Genomic DNA, 16363 nt, shown 5'->3' on the forward strand with positions numbered 1-16363 from the left:
TGCTGTGACATCCGGATCTTTCTGTACTGTTGACCATAGGATGGACAGTTCTCTTAACACTGCATGAGCCCTAGCACTAATCAGGGCACATGCTGCATGGTCAGGTACGGCAACAGCATCCTTGTCAATAATTTCCACTGGTAGAGGCTGCTTTCCTCTTTCAGATGCCTCACCAAGCTCACCTTTGTTTTTTAATTTCATCATCATCTTCTTTACACCATTTAATAACATTACCTGTCTCCTCATGCCTTTTGATCACCGATACTCTCTGTGCTGCACTGTAATTGCTGCTGTTCACATAACATAATTTCACTAAAAGTGCATGGTCTGTCTTCTCAGTAGCCATACCGTTCACTCATATTATGGCTTGTCAAATGACAGCATGAATGTCATACTGTCAAACAAATAGTGTACAGCGGCAAATTTGCACCTGGTGGCCACGACTGGAATTTATTTGTTTTTCAGCTTAAATGTGTTCCAAATTAATACATTAGCATATCTACCAATTTTCGCTGCCATACGATAATTACAGCTCAAACTGGGCCTGCCTGGGTAGCTGCACATTAATTTTAAATAGCCAGTTTAAATCATAGAAGCATATTATTATAGAATCATTATGATAAATCATCTTTGGAACCTGCTAAAAAGCACTATATGTAAGATACTTCCGAAGATGGGCAAAAGCACAAAACTTGTCCAATAAAATAAACTACCATCAAAAAGCAACTTACTTCAACCATCATTATTAATATGATATCTTTGCAATTTTTTCATACTGCAGGGTGCCAGATGTAAAAGATAATCTTTGAAGTTACCTCAGTCACCCCATATTGATATCTTTTTAAAACCACCCTCTCACAAAAGAAGTTTGATAAGTTATATACTCCAACAAATTTAATTTGCACATCATATCTGTCATTTATCTCCTGATGTAAATTAGAAAGCTGTTGGCCAAAACTTGAATAATTCAGGCAGGTATTATGAAGGATTTTCATTTTCTAATGTATATCTCTTTCAGTATAGTGCATTTTTCAATCAGTGAACAAATAATGTGTGAGGTTAACTTCTCAAGCCACGTTAGATTAGCCTTGAATATAATTCTTCATTTAATGGAAGGACAAACCTAATGTGACAGAACACAAAAGTTTCATGGAATTAAACCTGGTGAAAGCTGCACCAGAACATAAATCCATGCCTCATAATGTATCCCATGTTTTTGGCTGCAGAATATTTTTTTTTAGAAATCTTCATCCTCTTCTGATGTGTTATGTACTTGATTAGTCTTAAGCACTCCATCAGTAAATCTTATTACAGAATTGCTACCACTCTTTTTAATCATTGCTGCTCATATAAAGTCCAATAAAGATAAGCTTCACTCTTAATTACACTACCAAATTATCTTGTAGGACATGTCCTCAGTTATTTCAGGGTAGTAGAAAAGTCCCTGCTGGTATTTGTTGAAACAGAGATCTTGTAACAGATAATAATATCTTATTTCTCACATCCTAAGTGTGTTGTCATACTATCCTACACTCCCCTCCCCCGTGGATTTTCTTCTGCTCCTCCACCTCCTTCCTGCACTTCATCATGTACTTTGGCCTGTAACATCATCCCAATTCACCTCCATTTCTAAACTTCGGTGGAACTTACTTGATTTTTATTTAGTCTGTTGACCCAAAATAATACATATGTTTGTTCTGTCACTGTGTGCTAAAATGAACAGAAGTCTATCACTTGCAAAACTATTGGTACATTGTTCTGCGTTTACTACTAACATTATCAAAACCATATGATTATTGAATGCATCTCATATTGTATGTAACATGGGGATATATAGAAAGAAAAATGTTTTCAGGCTGCATTAATGCGTGCGACATGGAGCCTAACACTACTGCTTTTGCTGTTCGTGTTTAAATTTTTACTATGCAAAAAGCTGCAAAGCATTGATCAAGGAGGTGGCGGTCTAGATTTCTCTGAAGTGCTGTCACCAATCTTTATTCTGCTACAGCTTGTAGCTGTACGGGCATGCCAGTTACACTAAGTAAGTACCTATTTTATTCTAATAGACAAGAATTTAATGATAGTCTTTTGGATGTGACAATGTTTAGATGCACTTTTCTACAAATTTCAAGCTGTAATATTGATGTTCAAAACTTTTCTAAATATGTATGTACTGCTCCACTGCTCACAGTATTTGAAAGCTAAGCACTAAAAGCAGTTAAGAATAGTGATACAGACAATGAAAAATTACCAGAAATGTAGCTCAAATAGTATGACTAAAGGGGGAGTAGATGTGGCATATCTGTCAGGAGACTGGATTGCCATGGCGTAACCCCCTTGCTGGAGATCTTGCAATTTCAGATCTATAATCTCAGAAATCCAGTAAAAAGGCTAGGGCAGTACAGAAATGACAAATCTAATTCTTATTTCTGTTCACATGATAACGGGTAGCACCACATCTAGAATAGGTATTACAGGTTATCTCAGGATTTTGAGTTTTAAGGGAAATGGTTGATTGTGTGTAACATAAAGATTCTACGTGTAGGCTACACATTATTTTATATGTAAATGGTATCAACAGTATTGATGATCAACCTGAGAATCCAGAGAGAGATTTTTGGTAATGCTAGGTGAAGTAAGATGTGGATAATTCTGCAATAAAGGCAGTTAAAGACTTTGTAAGAAAGCCTAATCAGCAGTCTATGAAAACTAAATGAGAGTAGTAAAAGTGAGTGATCAAGACAGAGAAGTTAATTTTGTAGGTATGTTTCACTACCTAACTTAAGAGATTAATTACGAAATTGCAAAATAAGGCATGATAAGTACCAAACAGAGGTAAATGTCCACTCGTGGTAAAGAAACAACATGTTTATTGAATGATTAAACTACTACTAAGGAAGACGAATCTGAAATGACCTTAAAATTGATAGGTATTGGAGAAAGTCATTTGCCAGTGTGATGGGACTAGACAAATGCGTGGGACTGTAGGAATAGCGGACACCAAAGAAAGTCACTACCTCTTTTCCGAGTATCACCAGCACGACACCGAATTTTGCTGACACATGGTGATTAATTAAGCATATCGTGCAGAGAAAAATCATCTGGACAAGATCCGAACCAAAGGCACATGGTTAATACACGTGCACACTGGCAGTGACAGACAAAGCGTGGGCAGTATTCAGGTGGGCACTACCACTCGTCCGTAGGATGGCTTGCAGTGCTAAACACTGGTTTACACACTGGGCTTAGTAGCGGGCATAGAGAAAGCGTGGTGCAAGTGAGTCTGCACAGTGGCAATATCATAGTCAATGAGGTTTATCTGAGGTGCAATTATTGCTAGTTGAAAAAACTAAAATGTCATGCTAAGCATATTGGTATAAAGCACATCACCAAGTGGCAAGTCCATCATGGAACAAGCGCAGGGCCAATGTTGACATTGATGCTGTGAGGAGAAGACAGAGACTGAGGGCAAACCTAGGCCGGTGGAAGCCTCACTACAAACACACGTATTGTCCTGTACCAGCGGGCATCCGGTCTCACAGCAGAAATGACAGCTTGGGATGGAAATAAGCACACAAAAGCAGAAACCTGCTGCCCTAGGAGATGCCCCTCCAACACGCCCCCCCCCCCCCCCTCCCAACTCCCTCTGCCGTCAGCCCACCTCACCCCCTCTCCCATTCCATGAGAGCGAGGTGACAAAGGCTGGTATCAGTGATCAGTGGATAGTCGTTATGTTCCAACATTGTGGCCACGGGCAGTGGCATCGACACTGTGTTTGTCGGTCATGCAAGATAGGCCGGTGCCCGACATCAGAGCACTGGTTGTGAGGAGGGCAGGGAAGCTGGCTGTCAGTAGTGCTGATCTGTTGCGTGCAGTGCAGTACCAGCAACGTGTGTGCAGGGTGTGTGCTTAGCTGGGTTGGCGTGACTGTGTCTAGGGCTGTACGAACAGGAGTGGGCAGGCACTGGGCTTGGTTGCCAGTGTGGTGCTGCAGAGGTAAGGATGCATCAGCACTGCCAGATGGCAGTGAGGAGGGCCTGACAGCATAGTGGCCACATTTGACAGTCGAAACTGCATACGGCGGGTGCTGCGAGCATTAATTGGCAGTGTTTCTAACATGAGAGTGGGTGGTAGCAGGTCCAGGGTGTGGTGCTGGGAACATGTGAAATAATGGTGCTGTGGAAGTGGTAGAGGCTGCAATGCGACATCAGGGGCATGACCAGCTGTTGAACGCATCAGGTGTAGGTTGCTGGAGAGGTAGAGGGGCCGGTGTATGAGCATTGTAGACATTGTGGGATGTAGGCCCTGTATGCCGACTACTGGTGGGTAAGGGGCAGAACCAGCGTAGCATGGTACGTTCCCTGCAGTGTTGCCAGCCATACCGTGGTAGGCTGGCATCTCGGGCTACAATGGCAGGCTGCTTGGCACTGTGTTTTTGGTGGCACTGGCTCTATCAGATACCGTGGTGTTGGCAGCGGTGTCAGTGTTGTGGCGTTTCAGTGAAGACAGTAGTTCAATGAGAGATCAGACAGCATATAGGCGGGCTTCAGCCTAGCGATCAAAATGCTGGTGGGGAGCTGGAGTAGTGCGGGCAATGCAGGGGCTTGTGAACATCAGTGCGCAGCATAACATGAGTGCATGGCTTGTAATCATCATGAATGAATACCCTGCGTTCACTGTGGTGCTGGGGAGGGGTGACGTCTTCTGTAGGCAGATTGGTGGGTTCTAGGAAGTTGCCTGGCATGGCAAGTAGCTAGTTGTAAACAAAGTCATTGGCTGATGTCTCATGGTCTGCTTTGTGAGCGACGAGGAGGCCAAGAAGCGGTCCGTCTGTTGTTGCGGCAGGCAAGGGAGGCCTTTAAGATACTGTGGAGCCGTTCCCTCATGCAGTTGGTGACAGCATGGAGCTGGATGTCGGGTACAGATCAGGCATACAGAGGTCAGACAGAATGTTGCCTCAGGCCAGGGGATGAACCTATCCACCATGGTGAAGAGGTAGCAGCAGCAGCAATAGTAGTTATAGGAAGGTAGAAGACCAACAATGTCCACATGAATGTGGGCGAAGGGAACCCTGACATCTGGGAAGCAGTCAGTCGTGCTAGATGAAGTCCACTCTCATAATGGAGTCCATTATGTTAGCTACAGTGATGATCCAGTGGAATCCCATTGATGGCCAATGATGTATGCCATAAGAGGTGGTGGTGGCACACTTATTCACTGCCATCAGAAGGATGGCTGAGGCAGTGCCAGGGTCACGTACGAGCCATTATGGAAAGATAGCCAACGCAGAGGTGATGTTGATCAGGAATGGAGTGAGCATCACAGATGAATAGGGGCTTAGAGACTGAACAGCATCTGGGTGCATATAATCCTGCCACCTGTTGGAGTTTGGGTATCAGGAGCACAACTCCCTGCAGTTCATAGCGAATGGCCCGAAGTGCTCATGGTAACAGCAGAGACTGGTTGAGTTTCAAAAGGCCTCAGCAGGTTGGCTGGAGCTGCAGTGGTGGTAGTGGTCATTGCACTGTTGGCTGGGACTGCGCGGCCGATGGCAGACAGAATTGAGGGAGGCCACAGTCACTTGCAGCGTTGCTGAGGCAGGCGAAGATGTCATATACTCCCAGGCGGGGTGCTGTGCTGTGGGCCTTTGGGGTGGGGAGTAGCTGGTGATGTCATTAGCAGCATGTCGAGTGACATGGAGGAGCTCATAGCGGTGTGGCTGGCAGAATGACAGCCAGGTGGGGGGTGAGGTTGGCATTCAGTGGTGATGGCAGGGAGGTCAGTGTCTGGTGCTCCCTGTTGGCAAGACTGGCGGCATCATTGAGGAAGAGGTTGGCTTGCGACTTCACAGATGTCTGTATTGCGTCTGGGGGGCGAGTCTGCCAGATGTTGTACAGGACACCGTTAGGTTTCAGAGGTGGCACAGGAATTGGAAGGGTCGACAGTCTGCGCACTGCTAGAGGGAAGGAGGACCTACATGTGCTGCATTTTGGAAAACTTGAGTTGCAGCAATGGAGTCTCTTGTAGCAGTTGTTGGCTGGAGGTGATGAGATGACGTCAAGGACCTGCATCACATCTACATCCTCATCTTCATGGGTACTCTGCAAATCACGCATAAGAGCCTGGCAGAGGGTTTATCAAAGTACCTTCACAATAATTCTCTATTATTCCAGTCTTGAACAATGTGCAGAAAAAATGAACACTTATATCTTTCCATGCAAGCTTTGATTTCCCTTATTTTATGATGATGATGATGATGATGATGATGATGATGATGATGATGATGAATGTTTTTACCCTATGTAGGTTGCATCAACAAAATATTTTTCCATTCGGAGGAGAATGTTGGTGATTGAAATTTCATGAGAAGTTCCCATCGTAACGAGAAACGCCTTCGTTATAATTGTGTCCACCCCAAATCCTGTATCATGTCCATGGCACACACTCCCCTAATTCTCGATAATACAAAACATGCTGCTCTTCTATGAACTTCCTCAATGTACTCCATTAATCCTATCTGGTAAGGATCCCACACAGCGCAGCAGTACTCGAGGATGGACAAGTGTAGTGTAGGCAGTCTCTTCAGTAAATCTGTTGCAGCTTATAAGTGTTCTGCCAATAAATCACAGTCTTGCTTCGCCTTCCCCGCAACATTTCCTATGTGTTCTTTCGGATTTATGTTATTTGTAACTGTAATTCCAAGGTATATAGTTAAATTTATGGCCTTTAGATTTGATTGATTTATTGTGTAACCGAAGTTTAACGGAGTTCTTTTAGCACTCATGTGGGTGTCCTCACACTTCTTGATATTTAGGTTCAATTACCAATTTTTGCACCATGCAGATATTGTTTTGATCTTCTGATGACTCTACTAGACGATAAAAGACAGCATCATCTAGCAACAACCTAAAATGGTTGCTCAGATCACCTCCTGAATTGTTTATATAGCTAAGGAACAGCAGAAGGCCTACAACATTTCCTTGGGAAATGCCACAAATCACGTCTGTTTTACTCAGTGATTACTACGAACTGTGACCTCTGAGAGAGGAAATAAATAGAACTATTGTTCTGTATGGGTAGCCAGCAACCATAGTAGGTGGGCATCCAGTTGCGTGGCAGAATTGGCAGCTTGCGTAAAAGTAAGTGCACGAAGACAAAAACTCACTGCTGTAGTAGATGGCCTTAGCAAGTGAGGAATGTATGGAACTACTAAAACCTGAGTGTGGCAAAGGGCTGCCACATTGTTAACAGGAATTTGAGATATTGTTGCAGCTTATTGACATTGTTTGATTCATATGTTGAAGAAGCACTGCTGGAAGTGAATGTAGTTTACAGGGAAGGAAGAAAAGTACAAGGAATATGGGTAACAATGCTGAAGCCCGTAGACAAAATAACCCATGTGACCAAAAGTAAGGAAAGTTTCGGGCTACTGATAAACATAATGGGCAGCATGATAATATGGGTAAACTATAAACAAATTTAAGGTGACAGTGACGAAGAGTAGTGGGGATTATGGCAGAATGTTTAACACCAAATTTGGGAAGTTACAATAGCAGGAGCACTTATAGTGGAAGTGTTCTCCTATCTAGAAAACAAGATTTCACAATTTAGTAGAAGCCTGGAAGATCTGAGACACAAATTTGGTAGGAAATCTCTGATTATATGAAAGATTGACTTGCAACTGAAAAAGAAATTTCTCAAAGTACATATTTGAAGCACAGTGTTATATGAAAGCCAAGCATGTGATTGGAAATCTGGAGAATGATCCTATATCAGAATGTTAAAAATAAAGTGGACGGATAAAGTATGAAATGAAATGAGGTACCGTGAAGAAACAGTGAGGGAAGAGGGCAGTAGAAAACGCTTGCAAGCATAAGAAAGGAGGACAGACTAGTGTTAGATATGCTACACTATGCAGAATGGGTAACATTATTCTACTTTCCTATTATTCTTCATCTACATGGATACTCTGCAAATGTATTTAAGTGCCTAGCAGAGGCTGTATCGAACCACCTTCACAATTCTCTATTATTCCAATCTCGTATAGCGCGCAGAAAGAATGAACACCTATATCTTTCCGTACGAGCTCTGATTTCCCTTATTTTATTGTGGTGATCGTTTCTCCCTATATAGGTCAGTGTCAACAAAATATTTTCGCATTCGGAGGAGAAAGTTGGTGATTGGTATTTCGTGAGAAGATTCCATCGACACGAAAAACGCCTTTCTTTTAATGATTTCCAGTCCAAATCCTGCATCCTTTCTGTGACACTCTCTCCCATATTTTGCGATAATACAAAATGTGCTGCCTTTCTTTGAACTTTTTCGATGTACTCCGCCAGTCCTATCTGGTAAAGATCCTACACCGTGCAGCAGTATTCTAAAAGAGGACGGACAAGCGTAGTGTAGGCAGTCTCCTTAGTAGGTCAGTTACATTTTCTAAGTGTCCTGCCAGTAAAACACAGCCTTTGGTTTGCCTCCCCCACAACATTTTCTATGTGTTCTTTCCGATTTAAGTTGTTCGTAATTGTAATACCTACGTATTTAGTTGAATTTACGGGTTTTAGATTAGACTGATTTATCGTGTAACCGAAGTTTAATGAGTTCCTTTTAACACACATGTGGATGACCTCACACTTTTCTTTATTTAGGGTCAACTGCCCCTTTTCGCACCATTCAGATATTTTTTCTAAATCGTTATATCTAAATTGTTATTATTATTATCTGATTAATTGCTGAGTTCCTTACGCAACTGCATCTAATGTATTTATGGTATCGCACATCATATACATGCATAGTGTATCTCTTCCTAATGATTTAGCACTCTTGCAAATGACTGCAACTTCAAACTTATAACTTTCACACACACCCTTATTTCCATACATTGTAAATCATAGAACATTAATTTCAGTTTCATGTAAGTACATGCATATGCTTGACAATAATTTAAAATTTTTGAGGGTGTTTTACATTAATATTCTTCTTATACAGTACATTTTATAGATTTACTGAAACTCCAGTTTAACACACTTGCATAAAAAAAAGTCCATGTAATGCAACTCAGAGTAACCTGTACTTTCACCTTTTTCTACAACTGTGCCCTAACATTTTTTCAAGGAAATCGAGGTACAGATCTTGACTTCCTCGAATGCAGACATTTTATGTTTTTCACTCTCTAACACTGTAATAAATTAATTCTTTTTTCCTGATAAAATAATTGACACTTGGTTTCCATCTGTATTTACTGTTGCTGCTGCTTTTGTGTAACACTGTGATTGCCAGACTAAAAACAAACAAAGGAAAATCAAGGATGGAATGTAACAATATTGCGAGAAGGAAAGTTGCTACTCACCATGTAGTGGAGATGCTGAGTCACAGATAGGCACAACAAAAACACTATCACAATTAAAGCATTCAGCCATTAAGGCCTTCGTCAACAATACACCATCCCCATCCACACACACACACACACACACACACACACGACTGCAGTCTCAGGCAACTAAAACCATACTGCGAGCAGCAGCGCCAGTTGATGATGGGAGTGGCGACTGGGTTGGGGTAAGGAGGAGGCTGGGGTGGTGAGGGGGAAGGATAGTATGGTGGGGGTGGCGGACAGTGAAGCGCTGCAGGTTAGACGGAGGGCAGATGAGAGGTAGGGAGGGGGAAGTAGCAGCAAAGGGGAGAGATAAAAAGACTGGGTGTGGTAGCAGAATGACGACTGTGAAGTGCTGGAATGGGAACAGGGAAGGGGCTGGATGGGTGAGGACAATGACTAATGAAGGTTGAGGCCAGGAGGGTTATGGGAACATAGGATGTATTGCAGGTAAGGGTCTATACTGTCTCCCTAAATAAAGAGACTTATTTCCAAGTCACTAACATCATCTATCCCACCAAAGGTAGGGCCACCTGTGAAACCAGTCATGAAGTCTACAAGCTAAGCTGCAACCACTATGCTGCATTCTAAGTAAGCATGACAACCAACAAGCTGTCTGTCCACATGAAAGGCCACCGACAAACTGTGGCCAAGAAACTAGTGACCACTCTGTCGCTGATCACGCTGCCAAACATGATGTCCTTAATTTCAATGACTGCTTCACAGCCTGTGCCATACATGATATCCTTCATTTCAATGACTGCTTCACAGCCTGTGCCATATGGATCCTTCCCACCAACACCAGATTTTCTAAATTGCACAGGTGGGAACTTTCCATGCAATACATCCTACGTTCTCAAAACCCTCCTGGCCTCAACCTTCGTTAGTCACTGTTCTCACCCATCCAGCCCCTTCCCTGTTCCCATTCCAGCACCACACAGCTGTCATTCCACTACCACACGCAGTCTTTTTTATTTCTCTCCTTTTCCACTACTTACCCCTCCCCTCCCCCACCTCTCCCCTGCCCTACGTTTAACCTGCAGCACTTCACTGTCCGCCACCCCCACCATAGTATCCTTCCACTCCCGCCACCCTAGCCTCTTCCTTACCCCCACCCAATCGCCACTCCCATCATGAACTGGTGATGCTGCTCGCAGTGTGGCTTTAGTTGCCTAAGACTGCAATCGTGTGTGTTAGCTGCATTTGTGGACCCGCGTCTTTTGTGTGTGTGTGTGTGTGTGTGTGTGTGTGTGTATCGTTGACGAAGGCCTTAATTGTGAGTGTCTTTTTGTTATGCCTATCTGCAACTCAGCATCTCCGATATATGGTGAATAGCCACTTTCCTTCTCACAATATTGTTAATGCTATTGACAGAAATAGTTGTAAAGCTGTAATTATATACTCAAAAAAATTAAGCTGTGATAGTGTTAGTCCTCCTCTACATGTTCACCCTTCAGTTCAACTCATTTTTCCCAGTGACAGATGACTTGGTGCAGACCTTGGTTGTAGAAATCTGCATTTTGGCTGTTCAAAAAATGTCATCTTGTTCTCATTCCAAAAGGAGCAGAATGAGCAGAGGCATTATCATGGAGCAAAAACTACCCCTTGGGCAGTCTCCACATGCTTTTCCTATAGCCTTTTGAGGAGATTTTGATAGTATGCTATGTTTGTTGTAATTAGATGGCTGAAGTCATCTAGATTGACATATCAAAGCTGCAGCCTCAGTGCAGACTTCACACATGGGTGTGAGGAGTCGTGGAACCCGGTGGGTGGAAACCCTTATGTTCAGAGTATTGTGCTAAAAATTGTTTCATGACTAGTTTCCACTTTTGCCACTATGACCTCAGTTGTGATATGCTGGTCACTGAGCACCAGGACCTCTCCAGTTCTCTTGAGAGTCTTGATTATCCACAGAGAGATGGTTTGCCACTTTGCTCTTTGTCATTCAGACTTATTTGATCACACTGGAAACATCTATGCCACCTATCCCACGTCATATAATGGTACATTGTTGTTGTACATTGCATGGATTGTTGCAGCTTTGTTCATCAAATGCAGAAAACAAATTACCACATGACAATACTTCATCAATGGGCTGTGCTAATTGTTTTGGCTTTCAAAATGATGGAGCACAGCCATCAGTCATCCTTTTCTTTCAGGTGTTATTAAATAAATCTAGATTTCGGCTAGTGTCTAGCCATTATCCATGCACTATATCATAGTATCAGTGCATGTCGTAGATGTCAGTCCCCTGTTGTTCGGTTTCTGTCACAATTAGTTCAAGACTCTTGAAAAGGACAACTGATTGCTGTTCTCCATGATTTTGAAAGTCGTATCACAGTCGTTAAGTGCGTCCACATTCCTAATGGAGGGAAGGTAACTTGAATTGTTTTCGACTTCTTGATGAATGAACTATGCTACTTGGGTGTAGGGATTTCAGTGTGCATCAGTGCTGCACACGTATACCTGAACACAAACAGAAAATTAAAAACTTTCATTGCCCAAGTACTTTTCCCAGGAATGTACACCAATAGATTAAAAAGAACCTGACCTCCTCCTCCGTCTCCTTTTTTTTTTTTTTTTTTTTTTGCTCCACTCATTATTGCAAACATTGTTTCTGTGATTCCATGATGATAACCTTTATTTTAAATATGCAGTCATATTCCGCTGATAACACCACAGTCAACTGTTATTAAATACCTGTGTTATTTTATGATTCTTATTTAGTCTACATAATACTCTTGAAACAGGAAGTGAAATAAGCTTCATACCTATCCATTTGGTGAGTTACCCCATCTTGCATATTTTGTTGTGCTTGTGATCACCTTCTCATTCTTCAGTTGTGCTCCATGCAACATACTGGCAAAGTTAGGTTTAAGTAATTACGTGTGAAAGAAAAATAAATCGTGACCTCTCAAAGCAAATAATTGGGAATTTTAATATCAAGCTTAAACCTAAAACATTAATTCTTTATATTTCCACTTATGGAACCTAAGCAAAATTTATTTATTGCATCAGTGACAGGTTTTATGTTTGTGACTCATGAATTCCAAAGGAAAAGTTGAATGCAAGGCAATGAAGATATTTTTTATTAAGTAGTGCCACTGAGTGACCAATGTGCTATGTCATGAAAGGGTACATTTTCTACAATTGTTTTCATAAATGAAAGAGACATTTTATCAAGTGTGTTGTGCTCTTATTGAGCAACAGCGATCCATATAAGACAGTATGAGGTGAAAGAAACTCTTAATAGAGAGATAATGCAAAGAGTCATCACTATACACATAATTGGCAAAATGCATCTTGAACATTTTTTCCTGTAAACAGTATGGTAAGTGATGCATAAATGAAATATGTGGGATAAGCTACTGTGTCTGAACCATCTATTATATTATAGACATTATTGTCGAGAAAAAACATCTGAAAGGGCCATAAAATGTGGACTGCTAAGTATATTATGGATATGGGATGATACAATTCCACTGTTTTAACAGAGAATGCCCTATAGTGAACATAATAGTGAAAACCGTGTGATAGTTGTGATTTGATACTGTTGCCCTCCTTTTTGTGAGCTGTGCATCACTAACTGGAGTAAGCAAACGCTGTTTGAACTTGCGTCAAATATCCATCGCAAGCTGTACTTCACTAAAGAGTAGAAATGCAGATATGTAATCATAGTAGCGTGCCTGTGAATTCTCCACTATCATTTCTAGCAGAAGTACTAATCTAGCAGCATAATAGGACTTCCTCTTTGGAGTTTGGAAGATACTGGGAATGACTAGCAGCCTGTTGAAACTATATCAGCCCATGCTGCGTGCTTGGATAGCATACTGCCCACTATTGTTACGGGGATGATGATTAAAACATCTTTTGTGACTATTGTTCACCTTCACATTCAAAGTTAAACTGAGAGATTATGCTGGGGTTTGCTGTTGTAATCTTTAGCTCAAAGACTACTTTGATGCAGCTCTCTATGCTAATCTGTCCTGTGCAAGCCTCTCCATCTCTGCATGGCTGCTGGAGCCTCCATCTGTTTGAACGTGTTTGCTGCAATCAAGCCTTGGACTCCTCCCACACTTCCCTCCTTTACCACATTGACCATTCCTTCATGATCATGATGTGTCTATCAGTCAAGCACATATTTTAGTCAAGTTGGTCATAAATTTTCTTTTCCTCCAGTTTCATTCAGTATCTCCTAATTAGTTATTCCATCTAGACTGCTGATCATCTGCATTCTTCTTCAGCATTACATTTTGAAAACTTCTGTTCACTTGTTGTCCAAACTGTTTATCATCCACATTACACTTCCACACAGGGCTGCACTCCAGACAAATACCTGAGGAAAGGTTTCCTAACAATTAAATTTATATTCAGTGTTAACAAATTTCTCTTTTTCAGAAATGCTTTTCTTGCTATTGCCAGTCATATCTACTTTAACTATTGCCATTTGGAATAGCATCACCGAAATGCAGATATATGTACCATCTTGTAATATTAGGTCTACAACTTTGCTATGGCAGTAGCAGCAAGTGGTGTTCAGGTGGTTTGTCATAGGTGTAATACAATAAGCTTAGGCATCTGTAAACATAATGTCATAAAGATATTAGTCGATTTGCTGGCATCATAAGGCTATTCTCAATTAAGTATGTCAACTTATGTATCCATTTTTCTCCATTTGTGGGAAGTTTCAATTTTCTGCTTTAACATGAAGAAATCTGTGGCTGTGGCTCTTAAAATGCTAGGTAAGACCAATGGTGATGGAACTATTAGTGGAAGAACATGCAGAGAAAGTTTTTCAGTGCCCTAAGAACGGTGATTTTGATGTCTAAAGACCAGCATGGCAGTGGAAGACAGAACATGTTTGTAGCTACTGAAACAGATGAAGACAGTCACAGGACATCATTATCGAAAGCAATCGATGCGTTCGAGCCCAGCACTGAAACACAAATGGCCACAATACAGCGATAGACAGGTAAAGGTAATTTTGCAGCAGGTCATTTCTCGACGCCATGTCACAAACTCCGCGTCAAAATATACATGGAAACGTTAAAATGAGAAGTCCTGTCCCTCCCGCTGTATTCTCCGTACGTTGCTCTCTTTCTGGCTACCACCTTTGTCGATCAGTGGCATACAGTCTGGCTAAAGTGCAAAATGGAATCGATTCATGGATCCCGACAAAAGACGCCCAGTTCTTCTGCCACAGGATTCGTATGCTATCCGAAAGATGGGAGAATGTAGTGGCTAGCGATGGGCAATACTATGAATCATAATTTTTTTGAGAGTTTTTCACAATAATGCCGCGAACTTCATAAAAAAAATGGTGGAAGCAAAGTTGTAGATCTAGTACCTTTCTTCTTCTATCTAACATCCCATATATTTTTTTCCTAGTTAAAGTCATAGTTTGTAAGAATGAGGAAAAAAGTTAGCAGAATTGTTATTCTTCATTGGTACTGACAAAAAAGGTAACATCGTCATATTCTTTCGCCATAGAAGCTGTTTAACTTTTCATGAAGCTATTAATTTCATAAGTGCTTGTGACAGTTTGAAATTAATATTATTCATAACTTTTCCTTTACAGGTGTGAATTTGGCAGGAGGATAAAAGCCATGGGACTGATGATCAACACATTTCCAATCCTATGAGTTGCAGCCAAGTTTTGTTTGGACTGATATTTTTCATGACAAATATTAATACATACCTTTTTGTAGACTGCTGCCCTTTATATATTTAGACCCAATATTTTCAAGATAAATTAATGCAATGCAAATAACTGGTACTTTGCTCCTCCCTTAGATGTGATTATACTGAAACTTTTTTTTCCTGCCTTTTCATTTTCCTCTAGCCTCCTGCAGTAACAATTTATTGTAGGTTATTAGCATATTCTCAATATTACTGCGTATATGCATAACACAGCCCTCAATCTGATATATAGCTCCCAGGACTTCATTACCAGCTACACATTCTCACGAATATAGGCTCTCCTCAGTATCAATGTGTGTCTCTTGAATCTGCCTATCCACAGTTCCAAGAAGCAGTTGATACACTGGCTTGATAGACAATGGATTGAACGTGATTAACTCAGGACTTTAATTGTCAATGGATTCAACTCCCTAAGAACTTTTGTGGAGAGGTGCAGAAAAAGCTAGTGCAATATTAATAAAAGTTCATTGAACTGGAAGATGATTATAAGAAACTAAAACTCCATGTAAAAGATTTTGCTAATAATATATTTCTGTGCATAAAAGGCACTTCTCTAATATGCCTCGTAGTAGCTAATAGGAAAATGCAATTCAAGAGTGTTTGAAGATGTGCAGATGCTGGCCAATGATTTTGATTTTTTGCGCTATAGTTCCTATGTGCAAGGTGGTGGTGATTGGTATAGGTTATGGATATTTTGATAGTATTTTCCATAACATGCTTAATAAAGAATTTTTGTGTGGGTCTGCCATTTACCCCCTTGAAATAATCAGTAAGTCGGTTTTGACTGCAGATCAGTGGTGGCTTTTGGAAAAATATTGGTTTAGTTTCTCGATTGTGACAATCAGCTGCAACTTCTACTTGTCTATACCTGGGTCACCTTGTCAGTTACTCTGTGAGCACTCTAGTTTACAATTTCTCACAGTTGACTGTCTCTCTTGTGCTTGTAAGCAAAACAATTTTCAGGTGTGTATACTTGACATACAGCATCTGAGGTATTCATGAGTTGTAGTTGGTCCATTAGTCAAAGTGCAGATTTTCTTTTCACTTTTCTGGTCTGAGCAAACATGTATGTTGCACAGTTGACTAAGTTTGTCACTTATGTCTACAAAGAAAATGAAGTCATCTCCCCAACAATCTACTTTCTGTCAGTCTCTGTAGTAAGTAATCATGGTTTGTTTCTTGGGCATTCTAGCGAGCAATACTGGATCATAACGAGTTACTCTGGAGATTTCATTGCAAAGATATCTGTGTGTCTGTGATTATTGTCTACATGATGAATAGGTACTAGAT

At 41.2% G+C, this 16363-nt stretch overlaps 1 protein-coding gene across 1 annotated transcript in view; it reads left to right on the forward strand.

Annotated features, from left to right (window-relative positions):
- LOC126183846 (transmembrane protein 203-like) overlaps window positions 1-15189 on the forward strand; it is a 44131-nt gene extending 28942 nt beyond the window's left edge. Inside the window, exons 3-4 of the mRNA XM_049926149.1 lie at window positions 1856-2041; window positions 14952-15189. Coding sequence (XP_049782106.1) covers window positions 1856-2041 — 186 coding nt within the window. The 3' untranslated portion in view covers window positions 14952-15189. The remainder of the gene's footprint in view (window positions 1-1855; window positions 2042-14951) is intronic.
- The last annotated feature ends 1174 nt before the right edge of the window (window positions 15190-16363 follow it).

The sequence above is a fragment of the Schistocerca cancellata genome, chromosome 1 (assembly GCF_023864275.1).
Source record: "Schistocerca cancellata isolate TAMUIC-IGC-003103 chromosome 1, iqSchCanc2.1, whole genome shotgun sequence".
Taxonomy (NCBI): Eukaryota; Metazoa; Arthropoda; class Insecta; order Orthoptera; family Acrididae; genus Schistocerca; species Schistocerca cancellata.